This window comes from Vanessa tameamea, chromosome 13, assembly GCF_037043105.1.
Source record: "Vanessa tameamea isolate UH-Manoa-2023 chromosome 13, ilVanTame1 primary haplotype, whole genome shotgun sequence".
In the NCBI taxonomy this organism is placed as follows: Eukaryota; Metazoa; Arthropoda; class Insecta; order Lepidoptera; family Nymphalidae; genus Vanessa; species Vanessa tameamea.
This window is the reverse complement of record NC_087321.1, coordinates 1,574,299-1,596,348: the sequence shown is the minus strand read 5'-3', so window position 1 is coordinate 1,596,348 and position 22,050 is coordinate 1,574,299. Positions and strand designations below refer to the sequence as shown.

At 31.9% G+C, this 22,050-nt stretch overlaps 2 protein-coding genes and 1 non-coding gene across 3 annotated transcripts in view; all 3 read right to left on the bottom strand.

Moving 5' to 3' along the window:
* The window catches only part of Camta (Calmodulin-binding transcription activator), a 130,208-nt gene extending 127,328 nt beyond the window's left edge, over positions 1–2,880 (bottom strand). The window contains exon 1 of the mRNA XM_026636319.2: positions 2,816–2,880. The gene's annotated coding sequence lies outside the window, so the exon portion shown is untranslated. The remainder of the gene's footprint in view (positions 1–2,815) is intronic.
* A 10,508-nt stretch (positions 2,881–13,388) lies between these two features.
* LOC113397830 (UDP-xylose and UDP-N-acetylglucosamine transporter) lies at positions 13,389–17,421 on the bottom strand. The gene is made up of 2 exons (XM_026636349.2): positions 17,265–17,421; positions 13,389–16,875 (listed from the first exon to the last, which is right to left on the bottom strand). Exon 2 carries the CDS (start codon positions 16,866–16,868, stop codon positions 15,858–15,860), a length of 1,011 nt encoding a protein of 336 aa, XP_026492134.2. The 5' UTR covers positions 16,869–16,875; positions 17,265–17,421; the 3' UTR covers positions 13,389–15,857.
* Trnae-cuc (transfer RNA glutamic acid (anticodon CUC)) lies at positions 16,930–17,001 on the bottom strand. The gene has a single exon. It is a non-coding gene; the product is annotated as a tRNA-Glu (tRNA).
* Positions 17,422–22,050: the final 4,629 nt, after the last annotated feature.

Below are 22,050 nucleotides of genomic sequence, written 5' to 3'. Positions count from 1 at the left end.
TTTTTTTTTATTACGTAATTGTAAAAATAATAATTATAATAATTGATACATATAATAAAACGGAGCCGTTCAAAACTGGGTGTATTCCGTGAGCCATTAAGATAATAGCTACGCGTAAGGCCTAATCTACAGCCGACGGCCGTCAGCCGACGCATTTCATTAGCCTACCTCGTTTAACCGACAATGACTTTCAAAATAAGGGCGAAAAATTATGAGGGAAACGAAAATTTCTACCATAACATAATTTATGAACATTTTTATACTTTTTTTTTATATCTTTTTAGATTTAAAATTATTTATTACAAAGCAGAATTAATATATTATCATCATGACTTATTGTATAAGTAAAATCATTATAATATTTATATTATGTAGGACGTCATAAAAATAAGGGTGACATTATAAAATATTCAACCTTTTTATAGACGTGTGTTCATTGTGATGTTATATATGATTACAAGCCTAAAAAACAACCATCTATAAAAACAAAACTTGCTAGAAAATTACAAAACAATATAACATTTGACCTCAGTTTCAGAATTACCTAATCATGATAAATAATAGAATACTGACAGAGATTCTTCCAAATTAAAACATTTCTTAGGATTAGAGAGTAAAATAGAAGCTATAACTATAAAAAATCTTCTTAACAATGAACTTCGCTCAGAATCCGAACGCAAGGAAGCTGGCAATATTGCAAAATGTTTGTTTTCCACATCAAAGCAACGTCAACTAGAATCCAAGTGAATAAAGAATGTTACTGGCAAATACGACCGTAAATTCTGGCCTGACAGTATTCCAAGTGCATTGAATAAAGTAATCGAATCGAATGAATATAATGCAATTTTACTATTTGTGTGGAGTCTTGAAGAAATTGGTACAATCATTATTGAGTCTTTCGCTAGTTTGGCTGAGGGCTGAGTGTTCTACTCACTCTTTGACTACACTTTAAATTTATCAATAATAGGCAAATGGGCTTTTTCCAAAAATGGACCACCTGATGGTAAACAGTCACTGCCTATAGACATTGGCGTCGTAAGAAATATCAACCCTTCACTGCATCGCCAATACACCAACAACCTTGGGAACTAAAATATTATGTCCCTTGTAGCAGTAGTGTACAGATGATAGGTGGTCAAAACCGCCCTTATAAATTTGCTCTATAAAAATATTAACGCTATACCAGACTTGGGAACTAAGATACAAGAACTCTGTGTTCATATATTCAATAAATATTGTGACTTTGAAAATTCAAAAATTATATGTTCCCTTTATAAGCAAGCGCGTTGCATTTACGTCGAATTAATTAATTTAAATAGAAAATTAAATTCTACTTACAATAGTCAGTGAATATTAATTAGTAAGGAAGTTACAAAATTATATAAAAAAAATATATATATATTACAACAAGGATAATTTTCGCATGAGTGTTTGGAGAAACGTCGCGCAGAGATAACAATAATCCTTACATTTTAAGTGTAGTATAACTTAAATTGCATGGAAAATGTACAATTGTACATGATTACCCAAACGACAGCTAATTCGGGATACATCGCGATCCTAATTAACATATCTCATCGCGACTGCTATTATATCAGCAAGCTGAATAAACTAACATATTAATCTAGGTCTCTAGGGTTAAGGTCTTAGGTACCAAGGAACCGCTGCTTAATGAGCGCTGCTTTGGCTATTTCAGACTAAGCCTCAAATCCTTATAGATTGCTTGCAGCATAATGGTACAAGATAATGCAGCTGTGATGTTTAGTACTTACTAATCCAAGCGAATTAGTGTGAATCATCAGCTTATTGATATAAAATAGTACCTACTTCATGTTGATCCGCAGTTTTATTTACGGCTTTGGATATTATGAACTTTCTAAAAAGACCGATGTCGAAAATGTGTTGAAAAAACTGATAAGTTCTTGTTAAAAATTTATATTCCCTAACCTTTGTAAATCTGACCTGCTACCATAGCGATAGAACCACAGCCTAAAGAGTTTCTAACGAAGTCCTTTACTTTGTAAAGTGAAAAAAAAACATGTTAAAGAAGAGTACAAGAATTCTTGATTTTGAACAAAGAACCAACGTAAGACTCTGAGTTTAATTATTTGTAATTAATACTTTAGGCTATTGTTTAATACACAAAACAACTTAAAGCATAAAATCAATGTCTAAGACGTCCTTCATCTAAAATCACGATATTACAGTTGAACATTTCAAACAACACAATAATAACATCGATTTCAAACGATGAACTGATTCCGCAGATTTTTAAACCTATTATAACATCTAGATTTTTATAACATCATGTTTCTACGCAGAGATTCGAGAAATTTCTCTATAATATATAAATTATATTCGGTAATAGTCGCTGGGTTCGGACCAGTGAAGTAGGGTAAAACATTGCCTCCCCGAGATATGGGACGACACTCATGAGGTTCTGCATAATGCATGAATTAGACCGCGATTTATACCGCCACCGCACCGGTGAATTGTGACGTTAGCAAAATTAATGATAATGAAACGTGTGTCCATATTTACATAAACTAACACGTCATATTCGTTTTCAACACTGAGGAATGTCACAGTAATAGTATGGACTATATATCGTGGACGATAACATATAAGTCACATCGAAGTTTCTGAATAGAAATTATAAAAGTAAATGAACTCAGAAGTTTTCACTAAATGTAAGATCAATATGTTATTCACAAAAAAGAGCTATTAACCATATGCACCTTCCGTGATTTTCTAAAATGTTTGTTAATCAAAGGCAATAGAATACATTTTAGTTAAGTTTTAATCTATCACTGACCTCATTGGTGTTCCATCGATGCCTTTGCGCAGCGAAGTGCTCTGCCCGTGGCAGGCTTTCCAAATTTTCGGGGAGTTTGATAGGCTCGCCATCTGTAAAAATAATTAAATTAAATTAAAAAAATATTCAATCTCCTACTAAATCATTACAAGTAAAATATTTGTATTAAGTAGTAATAACAGCCTATAAATGTCCGTCTACTGGACGAACCCTCCTCTCATTTTGAGAAAAAGGTTGAGCTTATTACGCTGTTTAGACGTTCGACACACAAATGATAGAAATTTAGCCGACCTATGCAGGCGTCCTTTTGATATATTATAAAAACAATTTGAGCACAATATTTTGTTAGCTTGTCTTTGAACGCAAGATTAAGATTAAATTAATTGCTCTAACGAATGCGCTATCTCAGTTCTTAGAATTAAAGAATGTGTATAATAACATAATACATATATCCAGGCGGTTACGTCAATTAACTATATACCTGATAAATTATAAAAATATTCGTTGAGTTTAAATCGTAATATACGTATTTTTTGTTGCAAAAACCTCCTTAATAAATTTGAAAGAAAATATTTTATATACAATTTTTTTAAATGTGCTATAAGTATTTGTTGCTATTTCCTTATTTAAAATGAAAATCATACATTGTTTAAAAATTTTCTAATACACTTTGTAAGTGGACAAAAAAATATCGCCATTATTTAATTAAAAAAAAAAACGCAAACATTTTAAGTAAATCTTTTGTCGTAATGTACTCCTAGAAACATTCTTGCAAAAAACATATTCAATTCCATTTAGGTACGGTAGTGGATACATGGTCAACAGTCCATAAATTATGCAGAAACAGCGAGAAAGCAAAACCACATCGTAAATATACAGCCCGTACTCTCCAGAAAAAAATATACGGAAGCAGGATTACCGGAGGCTAAGCAAAAAGTAAAAATGTGTCTTACATGTTATCCACTAACCACGATTGGACAAAATTAGTGGGCGCTCAAGCAAAAGCTTAACTTGCGAAATTTCTTCCCTCCTACGAACCTTACAAAATTCTATTTACTGTCCTCTTTAAACGAAAATAGAGGAGAATCGTCTCAAACCCCGCGACGTAAGAGCCAACATCAGTTTGAATAAACGAAACGAAATTGGCAACTCCGTATACCGGACGGCGACGGAATTTCAACAAGTTGGACCATTGCTCTGGATTGCACTTATAAAATATGCAGTTATTTTGTCTTTATTGCGGAGAACATAAGGTTTACTTTTGTACGATGGGAGGATGTTTAATTTTGCGTGTTTAAGCCACTACGCCGGTTGCAGTGCAGACATTCTTGACGAATGTTGCCAAAAACCGGGCAGTTTTCACCTCGTTCCTGCTCGCTTTATTGTTTTCACGGTACCTTGACAAATCCTGCGTTAATATGAAAGCGAGTATCGTTTTTGCCTGGCAAACATCAAATACATTTAGAATATTTCATTAAATCAATTAAATATTTAATTAATTCTAGTTTTCGTAGCAGACGACAAAATGGTAATGCATGAAAATATATTCGATTTAAATTAAAATTAGCTCGCAGTTCGAGCTCTCCAGATTTTAGTTAAAACAAATTTTCAATAGTTCTCACTCGCTGACCTCATTTTTAAATAATTTTTGAGTGAATAAGGCAAATATAATTTCAAATCGATTAAAAACCATTCATATAAAACATATATTTTGTCTTTGCTTTCTACACTTTCAAATGAAACATAAAACAGACGTAATGAAATTATGATTTAGTGGTTGGGCTTTGGACAAGCCCGTATAATAATATTTTGTCTTATTGTGTTCCGATTTGAAGGGTGAGTGAGCTTGTGCAACTAAAGGCATAAGAAATCTACAACTTAGTTGGTTGGTTACCTTATGATTAAAATTACCTACCTAAAAGTAAATTATATTAATCTAATGAACACGCGTCACGTGACTGCAATAATATATTTGTCTTCGCTTCAAATTAAAACTTGACAACGTCCAATACAATTTTTTTTTAATTCAGGCACATAAGGTATATACAAGAGCCGAGATGGCCCAGTGGTTAGAACGCGTGCATCTTAACCGATGATTTCGAGTTCAAACCCAGGCAGGCACCACTGAATTTTCATGTGCTTAATTTGTGTTTATAATTCATCTCGTGCTCGGCGGTGAAGGAAAACATCGTGAGGAAACCTGCATGTGTCTAATTTAAACGAAATTCTGCCACATGTGTATTCCACCAACCCGCATTGGAGCAGCGTGGTGGAATATGCTCCATACCTTCTCCTCAACGGGAGAGGAGGCCTTAGCCCAGCAGTGGGAAATTTACAGGCTGATTATGTTTATTTATGTATATACATTCAGTATACGCAACGCAAAAAAAGCATCAAATTATGTTCGAAAACAAAAGAGAATAAATAATTCTGCAGAATTTAGAACTTCCTTCATTAAAAATAAAATCCATTACATCATATGCAAACATTGAATTTTATAATATTACGATCAATATCAACCTAAAAATATTCACTGCAATACACAGATCATAAACAAACGATATCAAGATTACTAGCAGCTCTAATACTCGTAATATATTCATGAACATCTATCCTTTCTTAACTTATAAAAAATAATGTTTTGTCCAAAAATTTAGTAAATTTTTTGGGAATAGAAACAATTTATCTTAATGTCTTAAGATCATACGAAGATCTACAGTTAAATATGTGACTTAAAAAAAAGTACTAAATTTCTTTCCTTCATTTCTATTTCTTAAATGAAAATTTGGTAGAATTTCAGTATTAGTAGTATTAGGCTAAAATGTATTTCAAATCATTCAGATACAATACGACTTGTCAATAATGTTCATTCTCATGTAAATGAGATTATAAAAAGTGAAATTGAATAAAGTTTTCAGCGATATAATAATAACAAAATATAATGAAAAGGGAAAGTACGTCAAAAGATTATATTATTAAATAAAAACAGTTCTAAACAGTAAGTACTGAATCTTAGTAGAACCCAACTAATTATGTAGTACTTGTTCTTGCTGTAATATCTGCATACTGTCCATTTTGTATAATATTTTTGTTTTTGAGGTAACATTTAAGTCATTCCCTAAACTAACATCAATTATTATATACAAATAAATTAACTGCTTTCTTAGTCTTATTGTTAGCCTACAAGGCAAAGATATTACAAGACATCCACACTAGACATACCCTTTCCTGCGGAAACCAAATACCAATATTAGTCACTTTCCGTAGCGATATAGGTAGTGCTTACACATCCTCGTGCCTCAGAACAAAGTACGTTGATCCTGGACCTAAACTATCGTCATTCATGTCAGGATTGCCACCTCATTGGATTGTGCAAGAACAAAAGTATTAATAACACAATTAAAGTTTCGTTCGTTCGTGAATTCGGAAAAATGTTCCGTTCAAACCCTCCCTTGCATTACTTTATCAATCGATAAAGTCTCAAGAAACTTATACATTTTTAAATACTTTTTCTCAAAAGTGAACATACATAACTTGTGAACATAACCAAGAATACCTTAACGATTAGAAAATTAATAGGTCCTACCAAGATCAGCACAGTAGCAAATATATCGCGAATACAGCTTTAGAAATATGTAGTTGATGATCATTACAACGTAAGAAAAAACGGACGGAAGTCTGAAACAAATAGCTCTCATCGGGCTTCAATCCACTTCATTACAAATAGATATTTCGGCTACATTACTTCCACGATTTCGCCTGACCTAACCCTACACGAAACGAAAAAAAATCAGTACATGACTAATGACCCACTACGGCGCTAACGAACGGGGCCTGTGTGACCCCGCATTGTTCTCGGGAGAGCCGATTTGAAGAGGAAATCTTCTTTGTTTTACATAACTCGACGGTGGAAGGGTTTTTTATTTTTTTAATGGACACGCTGAGTCCGCTTGATTCTTTACACCCTATGCGCTTAGTAACAGACAACTGGACGAGGTTTCGTAACGATATTAGACTTTATGTGTTCATTTTTAGGCTGAAACTATTGGATTAAATGCCATTCTATTGAGTACGAAATGTCATGACTGATATTTATGTCTATTTGAATCGCTTCCACTTGTGTCAGAATGGTTTTCGCTCAAAATTAGATAATTAGCATTCTTATCAGTAGTCTACGGAGTCATGTTTAAAGTTATCTTCAAATCGAATAAAGTTATTTGGTATTATAATATAAATAGTTCCTTCACATTTTTCAGGTACAATTCTCAATTTAAAAAAAAAAGTGAATTAATCTATGCATTGCAAATTTTATTGATTAATGTAGATTTTATTCAGTTACTAGTAACGTGCTTCGGTTGGCTCGGATTATATTTATTGTATTCGCCGCGAGGTAGGCTCTACAATCGCTCGCCAGTATTTTTTTAGCTTGCCGTCGATAAATTGGTTCTATTTAAAGTATTTATTTAAACGACATTGTGTTAGAAATAACGGTCGATACTATAAACGTGTTAAACAACATAATCATTTTCTTTTATAAGCTTTGATGTTTAAAATAATGTTAATTAATAAAGCATAAATGATAAAATAAATAAGAGTTAGTATTAATCTCTCTCTTCTCTTCGATCTTGTGTGAACATTAACACAAGAAAAATAAATACGGAGCTTCTTCGTTCTGCAATGGATCTTTTTACGATTATAATTTTTTTATTTTTCGATTGATAATAAAGCGTAAGGACGAAATTTCTTGTCGATGGTAACTTTAAATTAATATTACCCTTAAAAATAGACGATTCAGTACTTGTAACAACAGGACCTGTGGTTCAAATGTCAAATGTCAACAGAGCAGAACAAGATACAAGATTTCTAATCAAGTCTGTTAGTTGACTTCTAAATGCTTAACATTGCCAATATATACAATTGGGGTGACCACTTAACATGCGAACTCCAATTTTCCAACTAACCTACACTCCATTTAAAACAGACATTCAACGTTGGAAAAAGTCCGATTGAGCTGAAAATTTGTAGGAACAGTCGCAACTGACCGTGTGCTAAAAAAATTATCAAGGTCGTAAGTCAAAAAGAAAAAACTTTATCTATCTAAAAAATATTATCTCTATAGTTTTATTAAACGTTGTTCATGCTATCTAAACGAATATCTTATTGATTTGCTCGGATAGGTTAAAAAATATACAGACTACTATTTTTTTAAGAGCAATTTATTCCTGTTTTACATAAAGAATATTATTATTATTATAAAATAAATATCGATATTTTTTATTGAATTTGTGAGTGAATTGTGTTATTACAGAAATTTCAAAATAGGCCAATCCAGCGTGAACTGTTTGGGTACCACTACTCACCAACTTAAATTGTGACTTTTTTCGTTTTGATAAAATCACTGTTATCACAGATACAAGAGATATGATGGTTGAAGATCATTTATTTTTCTAAGAATGTAATTCACATTACTTTACACAGAACACAAACGTATAATTTATAAAAAGTTTATAACAATTTAAAAAAGGAACGAATTTGAGGGTAGTATTGTTAAGAGACGCTAGATTACATCTTAGAATGAGAAACGCAATAAAACTATAGCCATTTTTAACATAAAGGCCGTGTCTATTTCGCCTAGAAGACAATACCAACTGTTCAACTGTATACAATCGACCCGTTCTGTGTTATGGTAAAATAAGTCGACAAAAAGAGTAAATAAATTAAAAGATGTCATAAAGTAAGACAAAACAATTTGCGAATAAAAAAGAAAGATCATATAAAAGCAAAAATAATGAACGATATTATCGTTGATGTTATGTTATATATTGTTACCAATCATCTCGATGTTTAGCGTTTTGACTCAACCCTCGTTTTCAGGCGCTCTAATATCTCAGAATGTGTAATGTCAGGTAGGTGACAATTGTTATTTTTAATAGACAATAATAGAGTCCAAAATTAACAAGATTATTTCAAGATTTAGTAAAGTAAAATATCATAATTACCTGAAACATTTCCATATCCAAAATTTCGTTAATAATAATCAAAATATTTATTATATATTTAATAAAATGAGATAATTATATAACCTACAGTAGGACAAATATCGAAAATAAATATCTATTTTCTTATTTTTTTTTTATTTTTAAATGTATTATTGAAATAAGCAATTATCATTTAAAAAAGAGATGTGTCGTGGTATTATGAAATATATTAAATAACAAACACAATGAAATAAATTAACATCGGTTTAATGACAATAACTAATTTAATGACAAATTAAACAAAACAATGATATGAATTAAAAAATATATAAAAATAAGCTTAATTTTTTTTATAAAATACCGTATATAATAGAAAGATACAGAGAAGAAGAGAAAGAGAGGGAAAAGTCGCCTGGAGTCATAAACCTCTTTCCTTACGTGACGATATTTGGCAGTTCACTCTACTGTAAGCCGCTAAAAGAACTTCGTTCCAAAAATAATGTCATTTTATGCTCAACTATAAAGTACCTACACAATTGCCTAAAACGACCTTTCACACTAACACTAGCGATAATTTTATCTAGGTAATTATGTTATTTAGGCGCAGAATAAATCGTCAGACTCGGAGATAAAACGACAGATAAGTGCCTACATTTTGTTTGTAGAATTTGTTGTTTCGAAATTATAAAAGTGAAGTATTAAATTATTTGTTTTATTTATTGTTCATAAATGAAACTACAGTACAAAACTGGGGTCTACATAAATTGTTTATTTAGAACGATAAACATCCAATAAAAATATATACATTTTTTTTTTGGCCTAGAAAAATCGCGGTCGTACGTAGGTCAAATTACTAACCATTACAATCAGATGGATGACGTAAGAGCAACATACAAAGATACAATCATTTTTATTTATTGAGATGAAAGAAAAACAATACGGCCCGTCTCTCAATACTTCATTAGTAAATTTATAAAATATACGTGTATATCAAAGATACAACGACTTTGTATATCGAATTAAACCTTACCAAGTCAGTCTAGTCAAGTCATTTGAATATCTAAATGTGCTTGGCCGCGTTGGATCCAATGTTTGTACAAACGTAATTTGAGTGCTTTGCCAAGATGACTAGCAGTTTCCGATACAACCTTCAAATAATAAACGCAAACGATGAATCAACATAATTATCTTATACGATATAATTATGAATGTCTGTAAAATTATATTCTATAAGCTATTTTTACTCCCGTTAAATAGCCTACCTACTTACATTTGAGCAAATATTGTAATGATGTAAATTTTTTCTTTTTTTTTTAATGTTAAATTTAGTATTAACATGCAAATATAATTTTGTATGTTTTAATACGATTACAAAATGCAAATATTAAATCAATAACTTTTATTGAACTTTTACAACATATTATTATTATTATGTTAGAGGTGGCAAACGAGCAGGAGGCTCACCTGATGAAAAGTGATTACCACCGCCCATGGACGCCAGCCTTTAAGGAATGAGTACGCTATTTTCTTGAAGATTCCCAAGTCGTATCGGTTCGGAAAAACCGCCGGCGAAAGCTGGTTCCACAGAGTGGTTGTGCGAGGAAGAAAATGTCTTAAAAATCGCGCTTTTGTGGATTTATGGACATCTTGGTGGTACGGGTGATACTTGGATTTTTTTACGAGATGTCCGAAGGTGAAATTCAGGAGCCCCGATTAATCCAAACAATTCCTCGGAACATTCCCCATGAAAAATTAAAAAATAATTATGATGTTGGATCTTAAGAGCCAATGTAAGTACTGACACATTTATCTAATCTAAGGGTGGTCACGCATTGCAGATTAAGGAGAGTAATATTCCTTACAACTGTATGGTCTACACTAGTGTGACACAACGTATCTATGCGAGCAGTTATTTTCTCGAATGAAAAACGTAAAGTCGAAGGCAAGAACAAGAATCACCGATGTTCACTTTGAAAACAATTAAACGATATTGATAAATTAGTTAAGAGCAAACAATGACGTCTCATTGAATTTTAATAAAATAATTTATTTTTAATTTTTTTTTAATAAATACCTTCGATGGTTATTGTTTTTTAATTACTTAAGTTTATAATGAAATGTTTTGGTTGAGTTGCAGCCCGCCGAATAAAATATCATAGTATACGTGGCCCTTGACTTCTAAAAGTTTGAAGACCCTTGGTCTACAGGCTTTGGTGACCACTTATCCTGGCGTAATCCTAACCTACGTATACAATATTACTTTCCCGTAATTATATATTCGCGCGCTAAAATATTCTTAGAGTCTTGCCAAAAAATTCTTTCATCTTAGTAGGAGTGTGTAGGCTTAGAACTTTTTCCACCACGTTGCTCGAATGGGTGCTGGTTCATAATATAAATTTACTTGGCGGTAGGACTGTGTGCCGTCTAGGTAATATACCCCCTCATCATATTGTATTCGACCGTCAAACAGCAATACTTAGTATTATTATTTTGTTGTAAATAAATTACATTTTTAATTTCTATATTATATCTTGTATGTGCTTTTTGTACAGCCTGTTATCAGTTCTAGCGGAGATTTGGGCGCTTGTGAGATAATATAGTACACCTAATTAACACATATGTATGTTATCAAATGTTATCAATGTAATTACTATCAATACTTGAATTTTATAAAAACGGAATATTCTAGTTGACTTAGCTACTTTTTAATAATTAAATCACAGAGAAAAACACTTAAAATCCAAGAAGGTAAGTACAATATACAAAACAAAAATTAAATATATTTATTTAATATAAAAACATTAGATACATTTGCTAATTGATAGTCAAATAAAAAACCAGTGGTTGAAATAAATACTTCAGTGAAGAAAACGAAACAAACCCAGCGGAGTATATTCACAATGCAATTATTAATATTTCTATTTGAAACGGCTTGGAGGCGATCGTTTCATACCCAACGTATGTTTTTATTCAATAAGTAATTAGTTTTATAATTGCCTTGACGAATAATTGCATCGGTTGCCTTATTTGAATTTTACAATAGAACAATTTTGAACGTTTTCCGGGATACTGATGTGTGTATATAAATTGCCTAAATAAAGAATTATTAACCCTCTGTAATGGGGTACCTAGCATTCGTAACTATGTTATGCTTGTTCCTAGTAGGTAGGTACTAATAGAAGGGACGTAAGAACGTATGTCACAATTTATTTAAAAGAAAAATCATTTGGGAAAAACATTGGGCCCCTGGTTAAATATAACACAAAAACACTCTAATCAACATAAAGATCGTATTGACATCAACTGCATTACGCCAGGGCATATCAAATCAAATCAAATCAAAATGTACTTTATGCAAGTAGGCTTTTACAAGCACTTTTGAATCGTCATTTAACAAACTATTTAAAGTAAAGCTACCATCGGTTCGGAATGTAGATTCTACCGAGAAGAACCGGCAAGAAATTCAGTAGTTACTCTTTTTCAACATCTAAAAATACAGTCATGTTAGTTAAATACAATTATATATGTATGTTATGTCTCCTGCTTGGAAGTCAACAAGGATTAACTCCGCGCTTTTTTATCATCAATATTAACGATTACGCTATAGATATTTGATAGATTATTCATGGACATTTGAAAAATCTGCTAATGTTATGTCATTACGCCATAGGATATTTTGCTTGGAAGTAACTAAAATAAAGATTTCTTAACCGCGAATGCCGCAGAGCTCATTCTACTCGCCAACCAATTAATATGTATCCCATTGTAGATTAGAATACAGTGATACCGAGAAAATTGGTACTGTCAATAAGATCGAACACTTTCCTACGTAGTAGTACTTTTTTATGTGATACGGTGGCAAACGAGCAGGAGGCTCACCTGATAGAAAGTGACTACCACCGCCCATGGACATCTGCAACTCCAGGGGGCTTGTAGGTGCGTTGCCTGCCTTTAAGGAAGGAGTACGCTCTTACATCAGTTTCTACATATTTAGCATTTGGATTGTTAGGTTTGCATTAACATTTTACTATTTATTTTTCTGAGAGAACCGGATTTACATTGTCAAAACAACATTATTGTTGTTTACTCAAACGTTAGTTGCAAAAATGTTTCATAAATTTTAACTCCTATTGCGCAGAAACAAGTTTCGTTTCGAAAATAATAATTAATCAAAGACATTTAAACACTTTTATTTTTGTTATTATTTAAGAAAACTTGTCTTATTGAAAGCGCTATATATCTAGTTTAAAATTGGTTAAAAGGTATTGGCATAAATTAAGAAAATTTATAAACGAATTCATTTATTTATTCATAAGTAATTTCTCTAATTGTAATTAGGGAAATTGAAACTGATAACATTCGAATGGAAAAACAGTAATTTCGTATAAAACTTAAATAAGTAAATATCAGCCTGTAAACGTCTCACTGCTGGGCTAAAGCCATTCCGTTTGAGGAGATTAGGAGCTCATTCCACCACGCTCTGTTAAGTTCTAATGCAGATACGCATGGGGTAGAATCCCATTGAAATGATGCAGGTTTTCTCACGTTTTACTTGCCTATGTAAAATCAGTCAGTATAATGAAAAGAAATAAGTTCATTTTTATACCACTTTATTGAAATTGTCATAAATAAACATAAAACAGTTACGTAACTGATCAATATTCATACAATAAGATACATAAGGAACATTATTTCATCGATAACTCTTTGCACTACAAGCAAGTCATCTCTTGCTTATTTTCAAGATTAATCTACTCTATATATAAATATAAGAATACATTTACCTACAATATACATATATAGTAACCGCTTATTACCGGTTTTATCTGGATAAGCTCTTCACCTTACCGATTCCCACACTTATTAACCAATCGTATTGATATTTATATGAGAAGATCGAATCATTATAAGAGTACTGTGCCATGAAGTTAGTTCCACGAAAGGAGCTCCCGAAGGAAATTGCCCCAGTGCAGCCATTGGTAAACGCCTTTATTGGACAAATCATTTCTTAAGATTGTGTGTGATCGGCGCACATCGACCGATGAGGTGCGAGTATTTTGTCCCTTCGAATTCGTCTCGTGGAATGGAACATAAATATTCACAAAAATGAATGGAACGAATATCACCACAAGTGATGCCAGCTTATATCGATTTACAAAATCGTAAAATTTAGGTCGTTAATCGATTTTTGATTCGTATATTCCCAGAATGTCATGACAATTTTCACCTTGGGATTGATAAACAGTAGACGATAGCTTAAGTTAGTTTCATCGGATAAATATTTGCATTTCAATACCTAATTGTAAATCAACTTAATTTTTTACAATTTTAAATATGGAGGCAATATTACTATTACCCTATTGTTACGTATGAAATTAAACACAAACCTACACCGTAGAATTATAAAACAAAAGACAGCTGGAGCGAAACCAAAAACGAATACAAAATTAAAAGCGAATGCAAATATATATATATATATATATAATACAACATAACGAATCCTAAACATCCTAATCGGATTATTAGTTTTTGAGACAATCACAAACATACGAACATATATACAAGGGTCGAAGGGAGAACCTCCTTTTCTAAGTCGGTTAAAAAACCGTAAATCGTCCATACACTACCTTCAATAAATAATTGTTATTGTTCGTTAATAAATACTTACTAAGAAATTTGAAATAGGTTCATAGTTTAATGTTCGATAATTATGAAATATTCAAGATTCAAGACCATTTACTGGAAGTAAACAGTATTTGTTCATAAATAAATCTTGTACCATTGTAATAAGGTTGTTAATAGCTTAATATTAGCAATATCACGTTTTCCTATTGAAATATAATAATAGAAGTGTTACTTTATAGAATATGTAGAGATATTTTATTTTACATATTATATAATACAAGTTATACTTGTGTTTATAAAAGGAACGTACAGAAAGGGGGGAATTTAAATATGAGATATATCAACTAGCTTTCCCGCTCTTCACCCACATATAAGAAAGGGGGTAGGGCTGTTTTGGAAGGTTAGTTAGGTAACCTATATGTTAAGGGGATAATCTATCTCAATTCCAAATTTCATCCAAAATCAATCGTTCTTGCGTAATTAAATGTCAAACATCCAAACATACAACACACAATATTAGTACGATAACGCATTATATAATAAGTGATATCGCAACGCCGCGAGTCAAAAAAGTCTTATGTAAAAGTAATTTCAAAATAATATAACTACTGGGCTATGACATTCTTAAAAAAATCATACATATTTAAAAAAATAATAATACCTTCTCTTAATGGACACGATAAACTCTTATACAGATAATTAATATATAGCATTAATATCTAGAATTGAGTAAATATTACCGACTAATAAAAGTATTAAAAGTCAGTAAAAGTATTTTATTTCACAACACTAATAACTCATTAACATTTATTTTTATATATTTGCTTAACACTAAAAATGCAAAACCACCATCCACATAGTAAAATTATTAATAAAATAATAATAATAATAACAACAATAATGATACCAAATGGATTTTAAATAATTGTACTTTACAATCATAACACCAGCACTAACATTATTAAATGGCAACACAATAAAAAAAGTCAACTGAAAAAAAAAGATACGATATTTTATTATATCTATGCTATTTTGAGACCTATATTTCTACCAAATCTAATCAAATGTTGATTAAATTATTGTACGTAACTTAAGTATTACATTATACATCATAATTTGTTTTAATTGTAATTCAATTGAATAAATATTTATATATAATTAAATTATATACATAAAAGTTAGGTCATTTGTCACCTTGTCAATCATTTATAACGCTTAGATACCTGATAAAATAATTACATATAAAATATTAAAAATATATAATATATGTCACAAATAATTTGAACGGTAGCTACAGTATATAGTACATTTAAGCAACCTTAATTGCTAAGGAATTAAAAAAATGGGCATTATTAACTTTATTGTTCGCTATAAAATGGAATTTGATAAATAGTTTATCGGGTATCCATATAAACACGCAGCGTCACACTATCATAATCTTACTGCACCTTCTTCTTTTCCTTTGGCAGGAACATAAGAATGAATTTCTGTAGTAGTTCGGTAAATATCATAGTACCAATAAAGACTAGGCATGTACCCATCCAGTGACCGAAAGTGAATGGATTCCTGAAGTATAAAATTGAAAACAATAACGAAACAAATTTCCTAAGAGTGACGGTCAATGTGACAATCAGTGAAGCGCATTCCGTGGTCAGAACATAAACGGCACTAATACACAAACCCTGAGTCAGAACATAAAGGATCATCCATAGAATCTGTCTAGGTAAAATAAACCCTAAGAAATCTACTTCAGGTGTATTCATAGCTATTTGGACGTGGTTGATCAGATTCGGAGCTGTCGGTATCCAAATTACTAATGGCATTAAATGTGTGTAATACAATGCTTCCCAGGGATGTTTTCCGTGTTTTGAATACAGTGATTCCTGGAATATTCCCATTCTAGCTGAGACAAATAGGGCGAAGGTTAGGATGCCTATGCCCAGACACCACCAGAGCCAGTCAATAAACTTCAATTTCTCTTCTTCAGCAGCATCTGCATGTGTTTCTCTTTGTGCCTTAACATCTCCACTTGACTGTATAGTACATATAGAAATACCAGCTGAAATCATGAAAATGGCAAGATATTTAAGAGGCGAGTATTTTTTCTTCAATATCCAAACTCCCATAGCCATGTTCGCCATTAAGGACCCAGCTCTGAATATCATGTGTAACGGCATAGATATGTTGAATTCAAATGCATAATTGTTTGTGACGCTGCTTGTCCAAAAGAAACCCACGAGGAGAAGATATTGTTTGAATGGAATGTTCCGTTTAGCAAAGCCGAACTTCCCGACTGTGCAGAATCCAACGGTAGCAATTAATAGGAACTGGAGAAAAGTGGCTAAGTTGCCGGCTCCTGGATCTTCCTTAACAAGCAATTCCAAAAATACTACATTGGAACAGCATCCAACAAAGACCATGGCAATCGCCAAAGCTGCTTTTATATTCATCTTGGATCTGAAAATAAAATAATAGTTAGAAATAATAAATTATAAAATTAATAAAAAAATATTCCGATACCGGGAATCGAACCCGAGCCTCCTGGGTGAGAGCCAGGTATCCTAGCCACTAGACCATATCGGATTTGAATTATTAGCCAAAAATGTCTTTTATATACTACTTAAAATATTATCTATAATTAGCAAATAACTAATTTTCTATTTTAAAACATATTTGAATAGATATGACATTGATTAAAATATAACGACACTCCACATATAAGAGACCAATACACCCACACAAGTGAAATATTACTGAACTTCATAAAGCACTGCCATTTTGTGACAAAAAAGGTTCGAGATACTGTTTTGACTACATTAGAGGTTAAATAATAAAACAATACTTACTTTTTCAAAGCTTTTTCACATTAAACACAAATAAACACTGTAATTATGATATGGAACACATTCTGACAAGCGGCAGACGTTTGACAGCGATGGCAGATCGCATTTGTGTGCGTTGGGCTTATTGTCTGGGAACATTGTATACGTCGTTTTGACCGTGGCCTCGAGCAGATCGCATGCGCGGTAGGTTATGTTGATAAAACAGGTCTATTTTTAGTTCTATTCCGTCGTCGATAGATGGCATTGTTTACAATCATTAACGACCTATATTTTTAACCTGTTTATACTTTGAACGAATGTCTTTACATTTTTCTTAACTACTACACTTGAATCAAATATTTTAAATATATTTAAGTTTTGAACTAATTTAAGTTTTATGTTATGTAGTTCACCTAATGCAAATTGAAATTAGAAAAAATATATTTTTTAAAACATTTTTATTCTTATACCAAATATTTTATTTTAAATAATGTTTAATTTTTGATTGCTAATATTATTTGAAAAAAGGACATTAACCAAAAATTCTAAGCAATAATTATAATTATCAAATCGCCAAATAAAAATATACTACAAAAATGGCATCAATGATAGATAAAAAGAATGTTCCTTAGAACCTGTATTTGATATTAAAAGGGTATAGAAGCGATTGTAACAGATTTATTGAGGTTTTTATTATCATAACAATAAGTGGGACGGGCTACAGAAATGGGTCCATGTTATTTTAGGCCTTTAGAGAACCTTTTCCTATATCGTCCCCAATCCCTAACATCAGATATTATGTTTCTATTTATATAAAAATATATCGAGTGTACGCTGTCTCTTTGAATAATACATTTATTTTTATATATTAAAAAATATATACAGTTTTGTTTTTAACTGTTAATGTAATATTCCCTCGGAAAACTCCCTATATTTATCTATATGTTTGTAGGAAGATTGTATTATAATGCAAAATAGATTGATTAGAAATAATAGAATTAGTGCAATATGGGTCATCCATACAAGAGATCAGAGACAGTCTTACGATAGTTCCGTATATTTTATGCGTTTTAATTTTCACTAAAACTGTACCATAAGCATCATATTAAAACTATAGTAAAAAAAATTACTGTTTGTTATGAATGATTGTTGTTGAGTAGAGACAATAGTTGACGTAAAACTTATGTACACTACCTACCACTTGGGGAAATCTCCTTACCCTCAAACGCGGGCAAAGAAAGGACAAAAGTTATTGTTTAAAAGAATTTGGATACCAATCTGTGATTGGTTTATTTAACATCTTTAAAAAATACTCCTCTTGAGTATCATTCGCCGATTCTCGTAATGCCGGGTTTTTCCAATTTCGAACGCGTGGTAGTTTTCTCTTCGACTATCAATAAGTTAGTGTAATACTTCGAGAACGAATGAAGAAAACGTTTGAAAAATACCTAATCGATCAACAAAACACACGACAAGTGGCATGTAACGAAATTACAAAGGTTGATTGTCGGAAGATGTTAAGGCCTTACCGATAAAATTGTTATCTTGTATAATCGAACATTTATTTATGAAAATATGGCTTTAAATAATAAAATTTGCCATTATTGTCGATGCAATTTTGCCATTTAATAGAACTTCAGGGATGTTTTCTATAAAGGTAAACTTATACGCAAGTTTCCAACACCGCTAATTCAGTCTTTCTGAAGTACCTAGAAGGTTATTCGTTTCTAAAATAAGATTTTTGGTAAAGCAAGTATTGTGATAGAATTTAATTAAAAAATAAATTATATGTATAATTAACTGTTATTGCACACAAATATTTTAATAATCTTAACTCTATCACACACACATACGTGTACATAACGATAAGCGCTGTGTAACTTATGAGATTACATACACACACATTGACTTTCTCTTCATATTGATATCTGTTAATAAAGGCTACATTTAAATTTAGAATACTCGACTGAGCAATATCTGGCTCAGTCAAAACAATGCCAATCACATTTGTTCTCATTGAAAACAATTTTATTGAGTTGTTGTCAATTTTTCACAAGTTTTGAAACTGACTGATATTATATATTACTAAACTTCATGAGGAGTGAGGATACTTTTTCACCTTGTCTAACTGACCAAGTTACTAAGCATATACATAAAACGTGTTTCGGAAAAGATTTTAGCTTGTGTTATATACACATGGCAGACAACGTCCGTCCGTCCGTCGATGGTTTTGCTTATTATTAATAAATACCAAGCGCTATTCAGCTATTAATATTCTGTATGAAGTAAAAACATATACGATTAGTCAACAGGAAAATTTAGACACAAGGGATACCACACCACTCACCACCGCCTCTTGAAATTACCGTTTAGTTTTAATCTTTCGTCACATCGCCAATGCGCCACCAACCTCGGGAACTAATATGTTCTATCCCTTGTGCTTGTAGTTACACTGACTCACTCACCCTTCGAACCGGAACACAACAATACTGAGTACTGCTGTTTGGCGGTAGAATATCTGATGAATGGGTTGTTCCTACCCAGACGGGCCCGCACAAAACCCTGTGACCAAGTAAACTAGAAACTAAAAACTAGTGTTATTTTCAGTTTGATTTCATTTGAGGTACCTGGTCTTCAAATCATGCTGCCTGAAATACCTTTATTAATTATTTTAATTACTACATTATCAATAATCATAATTAAGCTGCAACTAGTAGCGGGCCTTGTGCTAGTAGGCTTGACAATTGCCCAAGAATTCAGGGTCGAAGCAGCGACTTTTATAAGCGGTCCGCATACCCTTTAGCTATTGAAGCTACGAATTAAAAATGTCATTCATTTGAAGTTACGTCTCTACATGATGTGTCTTTTTAAAATTAAACGTTTTCAACGCAAATGTTCTATCACGTATGTAGAGTTGCAGCCGCTTTAATTTTTGAAGAGAACTGCTTTAAGCGCGACGACAGTTAAATTTCCAAGTAGAATATACAACGTTTCCTCACGTAACGTTTCAAAATGAAACGTTTGCGATGCAAAAGAGAATTCTACTTTGATAATGTTTATTTAGTTGTAACCGCATCAATTTTTAAAGAGAAACATATCTTACCTCGATGAGACAGAGATAATAATTTCAAGGTAAAATATAATGTAAAACGTATACTCCTAAGGTTTCTAAGTTTAACGTTTGTGACCAAAAGATAATTTCATTTCGAACACATCTATTTAGTCACGGCTACTATCATTTCAGAAGAAAATTTCAGTGTAGTATATGCACAAGGTTTCATTATGTTACGTTTCCAAATTATCATTTCTGTCTCGTAAACGAATTTAAGTGTCACGTAGACAGAACCGTAGCCTTTATTTATTTTTTTATTCAATCAACGCTATTTATAAAGCGTGACCTGGAAACGAAGGGTTATATTCTAGGTACCTTCGAATGCTATGTCTAACATCTCACAAATTGCTTGCTGTATAGACAACTGCACGTCTGTGTAACTTTCGCCCAAGGCGAGGTTTGATCGGAATCGCTAAGTTTTCAGACAATAAAATTGTAAAGGTTTTTTTTGTACTCTATTTTTTCTCTTCTATGTAATATTCTTTGATTTTATTTATTCCAGATAAGCTGTCAAAGCGAAAAAGGCGTGCTTGTTCTTAGTGCCCAACAGTTGACCACTAAGTACACGCACATTAGTAAAGTAGTATTACCGTGCCTTTTTGACACAAATAAAAGCCAGAAAAAAGTAGTATGACATTTGGCGAGTGTCGAACGTAACTGTCAGGTACACCAAGATAAAAAAGTTGACTTGTTTGTTTAACTTTTTTTGTATTGCAACACTCCACCCAGATGTCTCAATAATTTAAGGTAGTATTATTTAACTAGAACTATGGACGTATGCGATGCATTTTATTGATAAATAGATTACGCTAATTTTTTAAGAAATAAATTACATTAATATAAAACATATGTCACATATACAAGATATATATTAGAGGTATATTATTAAAGAAAAGTAGGCCTGACGTACGTTGGATAATTGAGTGTAATTGGGTAACTTGGCTAAGTTAAAAATTGCTTGTTGATATAGTATATTATAGTATTTCTGTGTATCTGTCAATAGATTTATATAAATTCGTAATGCGAGTTTCGGTACGAGTGTACCGTTGTAATATCCGTTACAGTTTTCCTGCAGAAAAGCATCCGAGTGACGATTTCCTCTCCAACTACACAATCGATGTATGTAGTTCACATCAAAATACAAACTAATTTTTTTTTTATCATAATCTAATCTCTACTATCAATGTATCATATGTAACGTAATGTTTTTTTGTTTTGTCTTTATGTTTCTAAATTTTATGTTGGCTGTATGTTTACAAATTTTAAATATCTTGTAATATTTTATTGTCAAGCCAAGAGGTAATGGACAAGGCCATCTAGATAGGTACCATCCGTTAGACTTTCTACCTCCAAACCGCAATACTTAGTACTGCTGTTTTCAGTTTTAACGATTGAGTGACCCAATGTAATTACAGGTACAAGAGACATAACGTCTTAGTTCCCATGGTTGGTGGCCCATTGGCGATGTTATAAATGATTATTTTTTCTTAACCACTTACCATCCGATGGCCCATTTACCCGTCCAACTACGTATCGTCGCGACAAAAGTGAAAAGTCATCTTTAGCGCGATCCATCATAGACAGCATTGTATTTACTATAATCCTTGTAATCTCTTGAAGTCTTTCAACACCATTTTCTCTTTACAATCATAATATTATAAAATATATAAATTGGTGATTTTTTCCTATTGAAAGAAA